The 14,850-nt window shown below is 39.2% G+C and overlaps 1 protein-coding gene across 6 annotated transcripts in view; it reads right to left on the reverse strand.

The window, feature by feature from the left end:
* The window catches only part of lama2 (laminin, alpha 2), a 522,186-nt gene that overhangs the window by 265,995 nt on the left and 241,341 nt on the right, over nt 1-14,850 (reverse strand). For all 6 annotated transcript variants that reach the window (XM_061886159.1, XM_061886158.1, XM_061886155.1 and 3 more), the window contains exon 15: nt 6,755-6,859. In XM_061886159.1, the coding sequence (XP_061742143.1) occupies nt 6,755-6,859 (105 nt within the window). The remainder of the gene's footprint in view (nt 1-6,754; nt 6,860-14,850) is intronic.

Below are 14,850 nucleotides of genomic sequence, written 5' to 3' on the forward strand. Positions count from 1 at the left end.
TAATAAGCACAATACGTACAGTATAAACACGTTTTAGGGCGCAACAAAACATTCAGCTTCCTGGAGAAAGCTACTTCCTCGTTAGACAACATACAATAGATAGCCTATACCAATGGTTCTCAAATGGGGGTACGCGTACCCCTGGGGGTACTTGAAGGAATGCCAAGGGGTATTTGAGATTTTTCAAAAATATTCTAAAAATAGCAACAATTCAAATATCCTTTATAAATATATTTATTGAATAATACTTCAACAAAAAATGAATGTAAATTCATAAACTGTGAAAGGAAATGCAACAATGCAATACTTAGTGTTGACAGCTAGATTTTTTGTGGACATGTTCCATAAATATTGATGTTAAAAATTTATTTTTTTGTGAAGAAATGTTTAGAATTAAGTTCATGAATCCAGATGGATCTCTATTACAATCCCCAAAGAGAGCACTTTAAGTTGATGATTACTTTTATTTGTAAAAATATTTATTTATAATTGAATCCCTTGTTTATTTTTCCAACAAGTTTTTTGTTATTTTTATATTTTTTCTTCCAAATAGTTCAAGAAAGACCACTACAAATGAGCAATATTTTTGCACGGTTATACAATTTAATAAATCAGAAACTGATGACATAGTGCTGTATTTTACTTCATCTCTTTTTTTCAACCAAAAATGCTTTGCTTTGATTAGGCGGTACTTGAATTTAAAAAAATGTTCACGGGGTACATGACTGAAAAAAGATTGAGAACCACTGGCCTATACAGTACTGCCAGTTAATGTCTTGGAAATGAGACTGAAATGTCATCAGAAAACAAGATATACTAACTGGACAGCACAGTTATAATCATCTCAACTTTAAATGTTAAATTAAAAAATAAAATTTTATTTTTTAATAATTAACATTTATTAACACACACAAAAGTACCGAATATTTGTACCGTTCAATACCAGTATCGATTCCCAGGTACCTGAAATCGATACTGTATCTGTTCGGAGTGAACTCTCTTGCACCCTGATTGGCCGCGACAGACAAAGAAAATAAACACACACAGATATGGCAATTTATCGAGTTAATTTTTATTTAGAATTTGATTAATTGATTTATTGACAATCAGACCAGGCATATTTGATGGTTTGATTTGGCGGCTGGTTGGTGAAGTTGGTTTTGGTTAGTTGTTTCGCTTATTCATTAGGTTTTGTTTGGTTGGCTGTTCTGCAGTCTTTTGTTTTGTTTTGTGAATTGTTTTGTCTGTTAGTGGGGTGGTTTGTCGTAGGTTTTGTCTGTCTGGTCCTTTGTTGGCGATAGATTGGTTATTAGTGGGATTGCACAAAACCCACAAAAGTAGTGCTGGCTCATGAACCATGGACAACTTATATTAGCGTCAATGAACAGGAAGAAGTCTGCAAACTAACACATTGATGGCCACAAAGAAAGTGAACCATTTGTCTTGTCACATCTGTTAACAGTTGACTTTATGAAGTTGTAACGGATCAAAATGGACTGTGTTTAATGTTGTGAGCGTTGAGTCTATTTAATGCAAAAGTGTGTAAGTAAAGAACCAAGAAATCGCCACCGAAACTAAAGCAGATCTTAATGTCTATTCTTTCGACAGTTCTCACGTTTGCATGCTTATTGTGTTAGGTTCGAAAAAGAAAGAAGGTGGAGGGGAGGATGCTGGAAGAGACAGTGAAGCGTGAGCGAGCTGCATGACAGCCTGTAGGTGGTTCGTTATTGTCATCGTTTGTAGCAGCTTTTTGTTGACAACAAGACCGACACTCGTCTGCCTCCTTTTCTCCTCCCAGTCTGTCACTCTCTTTGACAAGTCTTTAAATAATGGTAGCTGATTGCTGTCTTGTTTCCACAGCTATGTCTTCTTTCCTTTTATCCTTTTCATCCTTAATTATCCAATTTAGTCCTTGCATTCTAATCACCCCACTTATTTGGTTCTGTCTGTCAGTCTCTTATTTTACTTGCCCTTCATTCGTCTTCTGTTTTGGATTGTTCATGTTTTTTCAACATAATCCCTACTGTAATTACATTTTTACAATAGTATATAAAAGTGTATACAAAGAATGAAATTGTTTTAGTTTCCATTCCTTTTGTAGATGTGGTCACTATAAGACTGTTAGATATGATGTATTTTTTAAAGATTGGGTAGGGTTGCAAAGTTCCGGAAATATTCAAAGTTGGAAACTTTCCATGGGAATTAATGGGAATATATGGGAATTAATGGCAAATATGGGAATTAATGGCAAATGAATGGGAATAAACATTGAATGCAACATGCTAGATCTTGAAGCATGATTATTAGCTAACACCACCGCATTTTTTGCAAATTCAGTTGAAATTCAACCCTGAACTGTGCATTCCTCCATCATATGTGCAGAGCATTCTTCCATCACATGCACAGATAATTGCCAGGATGCTACACACTATAGCTACCTCAGTAGAAGCATTTAAGTCTCACCTTAAAACTCATCTGTATACTCTAGCCTTTAAATAGACCTCCTTTTTAGACCAGTTGATCTGCCGCTTCTTTTCTTTCTCCTATGGGACCCCCTCCCTTGTGGAGGGGGTCCGGTCCGATGACCATGGATGAAGTACTGGCTGTCCAGAGTCGAGACCCAGGATGGACCGCTCGTCGGGACCCAGGATGGACCGCTCGCCTGTATCGGTTGGGGACATCTCTACGCTGCTGATCCGCCTCCTGTGGACGGGACTCTCGCTGCTGTCTTGGATCCGCTTTGAACTGAACTCTCGCGGCTGTGTTGGAGCCACTATGGATTGAACTTTCACAGCATCATGTTAGACCCGCTCGACATCCATTGCTTTCGGTCCCCTAGAGGGGGGGGGTTGCCCACATCTGAGGTCCTCTCCAAGGTTTCTCATAGTCAGCATTGTCACTGGCGTCCCACTGGATGTGAATTCTCCCTGCCCACTGGGTGTGAGTTTTCCTTGCCCTTTTGTGGGTTCTTCCGAGGATGTTGTAGTCGTAATGATTTGTGCAGTCCTTTGAGACATTTGTGATTTGGGGCTATATAAATAAACATTGATTGATTGATTGATTGATATAGCAGGGCCATTGAGGCCACACTAGTATTTGAGCCCAAGGACTTCATTCAGTCAGGTAAGTTTTGATGATATTACTGGAGTAAATATATTTGATCTATGGTATTTAAGTTTAATAGATGTGTAATTGCTTGTTGCTGTTTGACTGTAGACTACTTCAGCAGACTTCCACTCAAGCTAGCTAGCTGTTCATGTACTTGTTAAAAGATTTTGGGGCCAATATCTCTAGCTAACTAGGTTTATGTACCACCACAGTCTCATAATGAACCGAAAATATTTGTCCGTTAGCTGTGATGCTAATTTTCTCTATGTTAAATCCCAGTCATTTATGCCAACAACGTTAGTGATCCGATTCACCTTTTTCGTGATCTGTAAAGTTCAACTAGCAAATATTAAATCAAAACGTGTAGTTTCCTCCGCCTTCTGTTCTGCTAGCCATTCTGTTGTCATACAAGAATTTAGGTTATAGTTGGAATTAGCATGCTGATTGAGTGTTCATTTATTCATTTGGCCTATTTCTATTCATTTGTCCATCAGAAAAATATTTTTAAAGACTACTCCAATTCTTTACTGACTATTTATATCTGTGTATGGCATTACATTATTGTTTTACAACAGTGGTTCTCAACCTTTTTTCAATGATGTACCCCCTGTGAACATTTTTTTAATTCAAGTACCCCCTACAGCATTTTTGGTTGAAAAAAGAGATAAAGTAATAAAATACAGCACTATGTCATCAGTTTCTGATTTATTAAATTATATAACAGTGCAAATTATTGCTCATTTGTAGTGGTCTTTCTTGAACTATTTGGAAAAAAAGATATAAAAATAACTAAAAACTTGTTGAAAAAAAAGTGATTCAATTATAAATCAAGATTTCTATACATAGAAGTAATCATCAACTTAAAGTGCCCTCTTTGGGGATTGTAATAGAGATCCATCTGGATTCATGAACTTAATTCTAAACATTTCTTCACAAAAAAAGAAATCTTTATAATCAATATTTATGGAACATGTCCACAACAAATCTAGCTGTCAACACTGAATATTGCATTGTTGCATTTCTTTTCACAGTTTATGAACTTACATTCATATTTTGTTGAAATATTATTCAATAAATATATTTATAAAGGATTTTTGAATTGTTACTATTTTTAGAATTAAAAAAAAAAATCTCACGTACCCCTTGGCATACCTTCAAGTACCCGCAGGGGTACGCGTACCTCCATTTGAGAACCATTGTTTTACAAGAATAAATGAAAAAACAGAGGCTCGAGAAGCTTAACTAAATGCTTTCATTTTACATTTTGAATGGGTCTTTTTGGGGTGGTATCATTTATTTTATTCAATCAACATTGATGTTTTCTGATGTTTGATGAATTTCTGCTCACAAAAATACATTTGTATTACAAAATGTTTGCATGCATGTCTGCCTATTATGACCACAAAATTTGTATATTTATGCCTCGCTGCTGTCTTGGATCCGCTTGAACTGAACTCTCGCGGCTGTGTTGGAGCCACTATGGATTGAACTTTCACAGTATCATGTTGGACCCGCTCGACATCCATTGCTTTCGGTCCCCTAAAGGGGGGGGGGGCTTGCCCACACATGCAGTCCTCTCCAAGGTTTTCATAGTCATCATTGTCACCGACGTCCCACTGGGTCATTATTGTCACCGATGTCCCACTGGGTGTGAGTTTTCCTTGCCCTTATGTGGGCCTACCGACGATGTCGTAGTGGTTTGTGTTGTTGTTTGTGCAGCCCTTTGAGACACTAGTGATTTAAGGCTATATAAGTAAACATTAATTGATTGATTGATATATGATGGTTAGTATAAATTACCCCAAATTACCTGTTAATTTCCATTAATTCACGCTAATTCCTCATTAATTCCCATATACAGTGTCCAACATTGAATAATCAAAAAATTGTCAATCTTTCCAAACTTCCTGAGCTTAACTTCTCATGGTACATTTCCAGAAAGTTTCTGCAAATTTACAGGAAACTTTCCACCCCTTTGCAACCCTAGTGATGGGTAAAACAATACAGAAGCATTCAAGGGGAACTCCACTTTTTTTTTAATTTTGTGACTATTCATTCAAAATGAACACATGATTTTCTTTTTTTACGGATTCTAAATCGTAAAATACGGCAAATATGAGGTGGCTAACAATGCAAATGAAGTGACTACACCAATCCGCCGATACAGCCCTCTAAAAACATTCATTTACATCTCGTGATCCGACTATAACTGTTTTTCACAGCGCTGTGATCACACTGAGCTAACTAGCTTATGCTGCTATATTGACATTCTGAGCTGCTGCGTCATCTCTAAACTGGTGAAAGTTAATTCTATTTTATAAATCATTCTTCTCAAGTGTGAATATAAACCGAGAAATTTGTCAATTTTGGCATTCAAGTTATACCCGGATGGCAAGAAAGACACAAAAAAAACCTCTTGTTTGCGGCACCTTTTTTTTAACCCTTTGTGGGGAGTCTGATTCATTCCTTATCTAAACGGGAATATATGAGCATCCCATCATTTGGCTTCCCAGTGAGAGCAGACATTGTACAGCACGTGATTGTTTAAAGTTCCAAGTTTGTATTTCTTGATTAGCATTTAGCAATATTGCTACATGATGCTTAGTGTTTCACTAAAGCTGCGTATTATTAGCACAAAGCTTCTAAAACTTGTAACTCATCCTCTGTATGTTCAGGCTCAAAAATATAAAGTTCTGGATCATCATTTGTCCCAAATTAGTTGTCGTCGCTCATGGAGACCGCCATGATTAGTAGAGTTGCTATTGTTGGAGGAATAAGCAAATATTGTGACGCATCTGTGAAATTATTACACTGCTGTATGATTGAAATGAGGAAAATGTATAAATATTACATTATATTATGTGCCTGTTATTACATTTCATATATAGTGATACAGGGTGTATAGAAATCAGAGGTTTTTGGATGTTTTTTTAGGGCACTTTATAGACGGAATACAGAGAGTGCCACTGGCTGACTGACTTTTGCTAACATTTATTTACGAGTTCGAATGCATAAAAAAACAACAACAAGTGTGTTCTTGTCCAAAATAAAGATTAAGAATGGATAGGCAAACTTAAAAAAATATTCTTCTTTTCCTGTGTGACCAGATTTGCACGTTCCATATTCCTTTCTGCACAACTAATACTGTAAATACCTGTAGAATTACAATTGCAAACTATTAATTTTATTTCCAGGTCAGATATTGTGATTTTTTTTTTTCTTCCGAAAGACGGCAGATGACCATTATAAAACAGCAACACAGTATCAGTGCACTGCCAATACAGGTAGTGAGTGTGCCATACACTCACTGAGGTGTAATTTAAATTTTCCTTAGAAGCCTTTTTTTTAAATGTATCATTGTTCAAGGAAGATTGTCAAGGTTTCCCACACAACAAATCTACCACTGTTATTTCATTGCACGCTTGCACGTCACAAATTATATTTATTGACATAGTTTATGTAAACAATTAGTGTCAATGCTATACATCACTGCAAGCATTATGACAACGAGGCGGTCCTTTATTGCTTTACGTCCATTAACAAACTGCTAACGGTGTCTATCTACTGTATGTGTGTGTAAGCATTGAGTTACATAACTTACTGTAGTACTGTCATCTACAGTGGTGTCCTGTGACTAAAAACATACCTCAATGATAAGATCGGGTTCTGAGGTGACTCGGATAGCCATCTGTTCCTGCTGATCTGTACTGTAAGACACAGTGTAGACCACGCTCCCTCCATAGGCAGACAGCTGGAAGAAGACATGGCAAAAAAAACAAAAAAAAATTAACACATTTTTCTTAAATAAAATGTATAACAATATATGAAAATGCAATCAGTCTGTAACAATTTGTTGTACATTGTCGGTTACTGTACATCGTATGAGTACAGTAGAGCAAAGGTTTTCCCCTTTGGCGATTACTGCTCACTACAGATCATGCACAGGTTTGCCATCCATCCATTTTCTACCGCTTATTCCCTTTCGGGGTCGCGGGGGGCGCTGGCGCCTATCTCAGCTACAATCGGGCGGAAGGCGGGGTACACCCTGGACAAATCGCCACCTCATCGCAGGGCCAACACAGATAGACAGACAACATTCACACTCACATTCACACACTAGGGCCAATTTAGTGTTGCCAATCAACCTATCCCCAGGTGCATGTCTTTGGAATTTTGAAAATATGCTTTTCTTTATTTTTGTCAAGCTAAAGTGGGATGGCACTCCCCAGGGAAGGCATGCGTTACGCATCAAATACTTAACAGGATTTCTCAATACTGCAGTAGGAAATGTGTGAATCCTTTCCAATAAGTAAACAAATATTTACTATTTAATGGTTTAATGCCTGATATGATACTCTTAAATTTGCATAAACACAATGCAATACTCTGCTGTCCATTTTACAATAACAAGCATACCGTATTTTCTTGAATTGCCGCCGGGGCGCTAATTAATTTAAAACCTCTTCTCACTCCTGCGCTTACCAAAGGCATGCGGTAAAAGTAAGCATGCGCTAATTATTTTAAAACTTCTTCTCACTCCAGCACTTACCAAAGGCATGCAGTAAAAGTAAGCATGCGCTAATTATTTTAAAACTTCTTCTCACTGCGGCACTTACCAAAGGCATGCAGTAAAAAATTGAGTGTGATGTAAGCTTGGACCTTAAATCCTACTGAATAGCTCTTAATCTTCTTCCCTTTATGCGATTTCAAATGACCGGTATTGAAATCAGCCTCCTCCATTTTGAAAATGATGACAGGGGAAGTGTCACTCGTGACGTCACGAGTTTGACCAGGCGGTAATACTAAGCACGCGCTAATTATTTTGCGAAGCGAGTTTGACCCGGCAGTAATTCAAGGCAGGCGCATACTATATGCCCTGCGGCAATTCAAGGAAATACGGTAAGTCTCCAAATAGGAGACGATCATCACCAAGCAGGGTGAGAATGGTAGGTCGTGAGTTCAAATCCCGGCCGAGTCATACCAAAGACTTTAAAAATGGGACCCATGACCTCCCTGCTTGGCACTCAGCATCAAGGGTTAAAATCACCAAAAATTATTCCCGAGCGCGGCCACCGCTGCTGCTCACTACATCCCTTACCTCCCAGGGAATGAAAACAAGGGGATGGGTCAAATGCAGAAGGTAATTTTACCATACCTAGTGTGTGTGTGACTATCAGTAGTGATTTAACTTCTATGTAATACAGATTCAATGTCAGCATATAAAGAATGTCATTTTATAGCACAACAAATCAGTCAAAATATTTCCATTTATCACACTTCACTTGTGATATGCAGTTAAAAAAACTTCAAATACGTCAACTCAAATAATCCACATCATACACAATGATTTATACCTACTAAGGTGTCCCGATTTGATATTGATGTCAGATATTGGTCTGATATTACCAAAAAAACATGGATGTTTTCAACTAATACAAGCAGCCCTGCACTGTTTACGTGTGCAAAGTTGAACAGCCAGTTAACTTCTAAATGTCCTCCAATAAACACACAAAGTTGGTCTCTTCTTGTATTTTTCAAGTCATTCACAAAAGGTAAACATGGTAGGGTAAAAGCTACTAGCAGCTACACAACAGCTAAGTGCATAAGAGCACACAAGCTAGACATATGTAATAAGTGTCCTCAATTGTACAATATTGCAAATTAAAACAGCATATTTGTTAATATAAACAAGCATTCAATAATGATAGTTACACATTATTTACACATCCAAAGAAATTATCAAGTTACAAATGCGTCCAAATCATTGAACTTGCCGCGTCATTAGCTCAACGAAATTAATTATTGTGGCCACTAAGCATAAGTCTATTACAGATAGTTAATAATAAGTAGGTTAGGTTTTTTTATTTTTTATAACCACCATTGTTCTCTGGATAAGTTCACCTAATAAAAAGTTTTCTAACATTCCACAATACAAAATAATAAAAATATGTATGACTCGTGCTGATATTGTATTGGCCAAAAGTTTGGACACACCTCTCCTCATTCAATGTGTTTTCTGTATTTTCATGAATATTTACATTGTAGATTGTCACTGAAAGCATCAAAACAATAAATGAACATGTTGAGTTATGTACTTGTTATTTCACAAAAAAAAAAAGGTGAAATAACTGAAAACATGTTTTATATTGTAGTTTCTTCAAAATAGCAACCCCTTTGCTCTGATTACTGCTTTGCACACTCTTGGCATTCTCTCGATGAGCTTCAAGCACACCTGTGAAGTGAAAACCAATTCAGGTGACTACCTCTTGGAGCTCATCGAGAGAATGCTAAGAGTGTGCAAAAAAGTGTTCGGAGCAAAGGTTGGCTTTTTTGAAGAAAGTAGAATACCTAGATAATCTACTAATAGTCATGAACATAAAGAAAGCACATTCAATGAGGTGTGTCCAAACTTTTGGCCTGTACTGTATATACATAAAGTATATATATATATTGGATTAGATTAGATAGTACTTTATTTATTCCGTCAGGAGAGTTCCTTCAGGAAAATTACAATTTTCAGCACAATCCCATTCAAGATCAGACAAACATTACAGGGAGACAGAACAGGATCGCTGACGGGTCTGCCGGCTTCCAGCGCCCCTTACAAAAAAGATGACATACAGGTAAACATGGGGGTGGGGAAAAAGGATAGAAGATTAAAAAAAAATAAAAATAAAAAATCGGTCTTGGCCTGGGCCCTGTAGTGGGGGTGCAGACTGAGGCCAAGGGAAAAAAAAAAAAAATCATATACATACACATACATATGCACATATATATATATAAACATACATACATAAATTCCAAGATGGCGGCGCCCGGACGGGCTGCAACATTGCGGAGCTCCTGCTAAAGATGGAACATTTGGCAGAAATACCGGACAATTCTACAAACTTTATGGCTGGCTCACATCGTGGTCACTCCGTGATCACGTACGACCGCCAGACACTTCTGGATGTGGACACATGGGGCCGTTTTGGACTGATAGACGCGTGCGTGCTAAACGTGCTAACTAGCATGGGAATACGTCGGCGGCTACATCCAGCGGCCTGTGAAGCAGGGGAGTCTAGTAGCAGCGGGGGCCGTCTACGGAGCAGACGCCAGCGGTGTGATCGGAAACGCGGATGTCGAGCGGGGCTAAAAACAAAGCAGAAGGCTAATCACCACAGAACACCACTTCCCTCCATCCCGAAGACGGATTTAGATGGAAAATGCGAGACTACTGGTCTGGGTAAGGAGTCAGTTAAATTAGAACAAGTTTTTTCTGCTTTGAGTGTTTCAGAGTTGGACATGTGTTTTACTGAGGTGGCTAACTATGATGCGTGCAGTTTATCAAAGCAACAAACAATCGGAAAATCCCCGTTACTGAGGTGGCTAACCATGATGCGTGCAGTTTATCAAAGCAACAAACAAACAATCGGAAAATCCCCGTTACTGAGGTGGCTAACCATGATGCGTGCAGTTTATCAAAGCAACAAACAAACAATCGGAAAATCCCCGTTACTGAGGTGGCTAACCATGATGCGTGCAGTTTATCGAAGCAACAAACAAACAATCGGAAAATCCCCGTTACTGAGGTGGCTAACCATGATGCGTGCAGTTTATCAAAGCAACAATCAAACAATCGGAAAATTCCTGTCGTATCAATTCCTAGATATGGTCGTAATTATACTGAATGCACTGGGCATAATAAACACAACATTATCAATATTGCTACTACGGATAATTTGATCAAAAATTCCCTGAAACAGCCCACTACCTATAATATAGTTTTTTTAAACATAAGATCATTGTCTCCCAAAACGTTATTAGTTAATGATATTATCAGAGACAACAATCTTAACGTCATCGGTCTCAGCGAAACTTGGCTTAAACCAAACGACTTTTTTGCGCTAAATGAGGCATGTCCTCCTAACTTTACACATGCGCATATTGCCCGTCCGCTTAAAAGGGGTGGGGGGGTCGCACTAATATACAACGAAAACTTTAACCTTAGTCCTAACATAAATGATAAATATAAATCGTTTGAGGTGCTTACTATGAGGTCTGTCACACCGCTGCCTCTACACCTGGCTGTTATCTACCGCCCCCCAGGGCCCTATTCGGACCTTATCAATGAATTCTCAGAGTTCGTTGCTGATCTAGTGACACACGCCGATAATATAATCATAATGGGGGACTTTAATATCCATATGAATACCCCATCGGACCCACCGTGCGTAGCGCTCCAGACTTTAATTGATAGCTGTGGTCTCACACAAATAATAAATGAACCCACGCATCACAACGGTAATATGATAGACCTAGTGCTTGTCAGGGGTATCACCGTTTCCAAAGTTACGATACTCCCATATACTAAAGTATTGTCCGATCATTACCTTATAAAATTCGAGGTTCAGACGCATGTTCGTCAAACTAATAATAATAATAACTGCTATAGCAGCCGCAACATTAATGCTGCCACAACGACAACTCTTGCTGACCTACTGCCCTCGGTAATGGCACCATTCCCAAAGTATGTGGGTTCTATTGATAACCTCACTAACAACTTTAACGACGCCCTGCGCGAAACCATTGATAACATAGCACCGCTAAAGTTAAAAAAGGCTCCAAAAAAGCGCACCCCGTGGTTTACAGAAGAAACTAGAGCTCAGAAATTATTATGTAGAAAGCTGGAACGCAAATGGCGCACGACTAAACTTGAGGTGCACCATCAAGCATGGAGTGATGGTTTAATAACTTATAAACGCATGCTTACCTTAGCTAAAGTTAAATATTACTCAAATCTCATCCACCGTAATAAAAACGATCCTAAATTTTTGTATAGTACGGTAGCATCGCTAACCCAACAAGGGACCCCTTCCAGTAGCTCAACCCACTCAGCTGATGACTTTATGCAATTCTTTAGTAAGAAAATTGAAGTCATTAGAAAGGAGATTAAAGACAATGCGTCCCAGCTACAACGGGGTTCTATTAACACTAATACGATGGTATACACGGCGGATACTGCCCTCCAAAATAGTTTCTCTCGTTTTGAGGAAATAACATTAGAGGAATTGTTACAACGTGTAAATGGAATGAAACAGACAACATGTTTACTTGACCCTCTTCCTGGGAAACTGATCAAGGAGCTCTTTGTATTATTAGGTCCATCAGTGCTAAATATTATAAACTTATCACTCTCCTCAGGCACTGTTCCCCTCGCATTCAAAAAAGCGGTTATTCATCCTCTTCTTAAAAGACCTAACCTCGATCCTGACCTCATGGTAAACTACCGACCGGTGTCTCACCTTCCCTTTATTTCAAAAATCCTCGAAAAAATTGTTGCGGAGCAGTTAAATGAACACTTAGCGTCTAACAATCTATGTGAAACCTTTCAATCCGGTTTCAGGGCAAATCACTCCACGGAGACAGCCCTCGCAAAAATGACTAATGATCTATTGCTAACGATGGATTCTGATGCGTCATCTATGTTGCTGCTCCTCGATCTTAGCGCTGCTTTCGATACCGTCGATCATAATATTTTATTAGAACGTATCAAAACACGAATTGGTATGTCAGACTTAGCCCTGTCTTGGTTTAACTCTTATCTTACTGATAGGATGCAGTGTGTCTCCCATAACAATGTGACCTCGGACTATGTTAAGGTAACGTGTGGAGTTCCCCAGGGTTCGGTCCTCGGCCCTGCACTCTTCAGCATCTACATGCTGCCGCTAGGTGACATCATACGCAAATACGGTATTAGCTTTCACTGTTATGCTGATGACACCCAACTCTACATGCCCCTAAAGCTGACCAACACGCCGGATTGTAGTCAGTTGGAGGCGTGTCTTAATGAAATTAAACAATGGATGTCCGCTAACTTTTTGCAACTCAACGCCAAAAAAACAGAAATGCTGATTATCGGTCCTGCTAGACACCGAACTCTATTTAATAATACAACTCTAACATTTGACAACCAAACAATTAAACAAGGCGACACGGTAAAGAATCTGGGTATTATCTTCGACCCAACTCTCTCCTTTGAGGCACACATTAAAAGCGTTACTAAAACGGCCTTCTTTCATCTCCGTAATATCGCTAAAATTCGCTCCATTTTGTCCACTAAAGACGCTGAGATCATTATCCATGCGTTTGTTACGTCTCGCCTCGACTACTGTAACGTATTATTTTCGGGTCTCCCCATGTCTAGCATTAAAAGATTACAGTTGGTACAAAATGCGGCTGCTAGACTTTTGGCAAGAACTAGAAAGTTTGATCACATTACGCCTGTACTGGCTCACCTGCACTGGCTTCCTGTGCACTTAAGATGTGACTTTAAGGTTTTACTACTTACGTATAAAATACTACACGGTCTAGCTCCATCCTATCTTGCCGATTGTATTGTACCATATGTCCCGGCAAGAAATCTGCGTTCAAAGGACTCCGGCTTGTTAGTGATTCCCAAAGCCCAAAAAAAGTCTGTGGGCTATAGAGCGTTTTCCGTTCGGGCTCCGGTACTCTGGAATGCCCTCCCGGTAACAGTTCGAGATGCCACCTCAGTAGAAGCATTTAAGTCTCACCTTAAAACTCATTTGTATACTCTAGCCTTTAAATAGACTCCCTTTTTAGACCAGTTGATCTGCCGTTTCTTTTCTTTTTCTTCTATGTCCCACTCTCCCTTGTGGAGGGGGTCCGGTCCGATCCGGTGGCCATGTACTGCTTGCCTGTGTATCGGCTGGGGACATCTCTGCGATGCTGATCCGCCTCCGCTTGGGATGGTTTCCTGCTGGCTCCGCTGTGAACGGGACTCTCGCTGCTGTGTTGGATCCGCTTTGGACTGGACTCTCGCGACTGTGTTGGATCCATTGTGGATTGAACTTTCACAGTATCATGTTAGACCCGCTCGACATCCATTGCTTTCCTCCTCTCTAAGGTTCTCATAGTCATCATTGTCACCGACGTCCCACTGGGTCATTATTGTCACCAATGTCCCACTGGGTGTGAGTTTTCCTTGCCCTTATTTGGGCCTACCGAGGATGTCGTGGTGGTTTGTGCAGCCCTTTGAGACACTAGTGATTTAGGGCTATATAAGTAAACATTGATTGATTGATAAATAAATACACATATACATACTGTATACAGGGTTTCTAACCTTGTAACCTGTTTTGAAAAAAATGATGAAATTGTCAACTAAGGAATAAGAATCGAATGTAATCGATAGGTTCCCAAAGATTCACACCCCTAATATACATGTATACACAGTATCCTATACCCATTTAGCGAATAATATCCGGATTTGTTTCTGAATCTATTGACGTGCTATAACCAAAGCACCAAAATCCTAAATCCACATCTGTATAATACAACTATGACTTCATATTTATACTACATACACATTAGGAATGAAACAGTATTACTCAGAATCAGCTTTACAGCACATTGCACAGCGCTGTGTCAGCATAATTGCAGAACGTAAAGTATTCCTCGGCCTGCAACCTGAACCGTCATATGAGGGAGTGCAGCAAAAGAATGATATTGCCATAAAAAACAGACAGACAGAAGGGGACAATGTTAAGAAAGAAGGACTGAAGGACCTGAGCTTGAGACAGACAAAGTTGAATGGGGGAGTATATAGAGGAGGATTTAATGCCTCTATAAACCTCGATCATCCGTCGCCCTCACTTCTTAGACCTGGAGGAGGAATCACCCATTTCACAGCTGACTGAAAAAACACACACACACACACACACACACACACACACA

Source organism: Nerophis ophidion, linkage group LG24 (genome assembly GCF_033978795.1).
Source record: "Nerophis ophidion isolate RoL-2023_Sa linkage group LG24, RoL_Noph_v1.0, whole genome shotgun sequence".
Taxonomy (NCBI): Eukaryota; Metazoa; Chordata; class Actinopteri; order Syngnathiformes; family Syngnathidae; genus Nerophis; species Nerophis ophidion.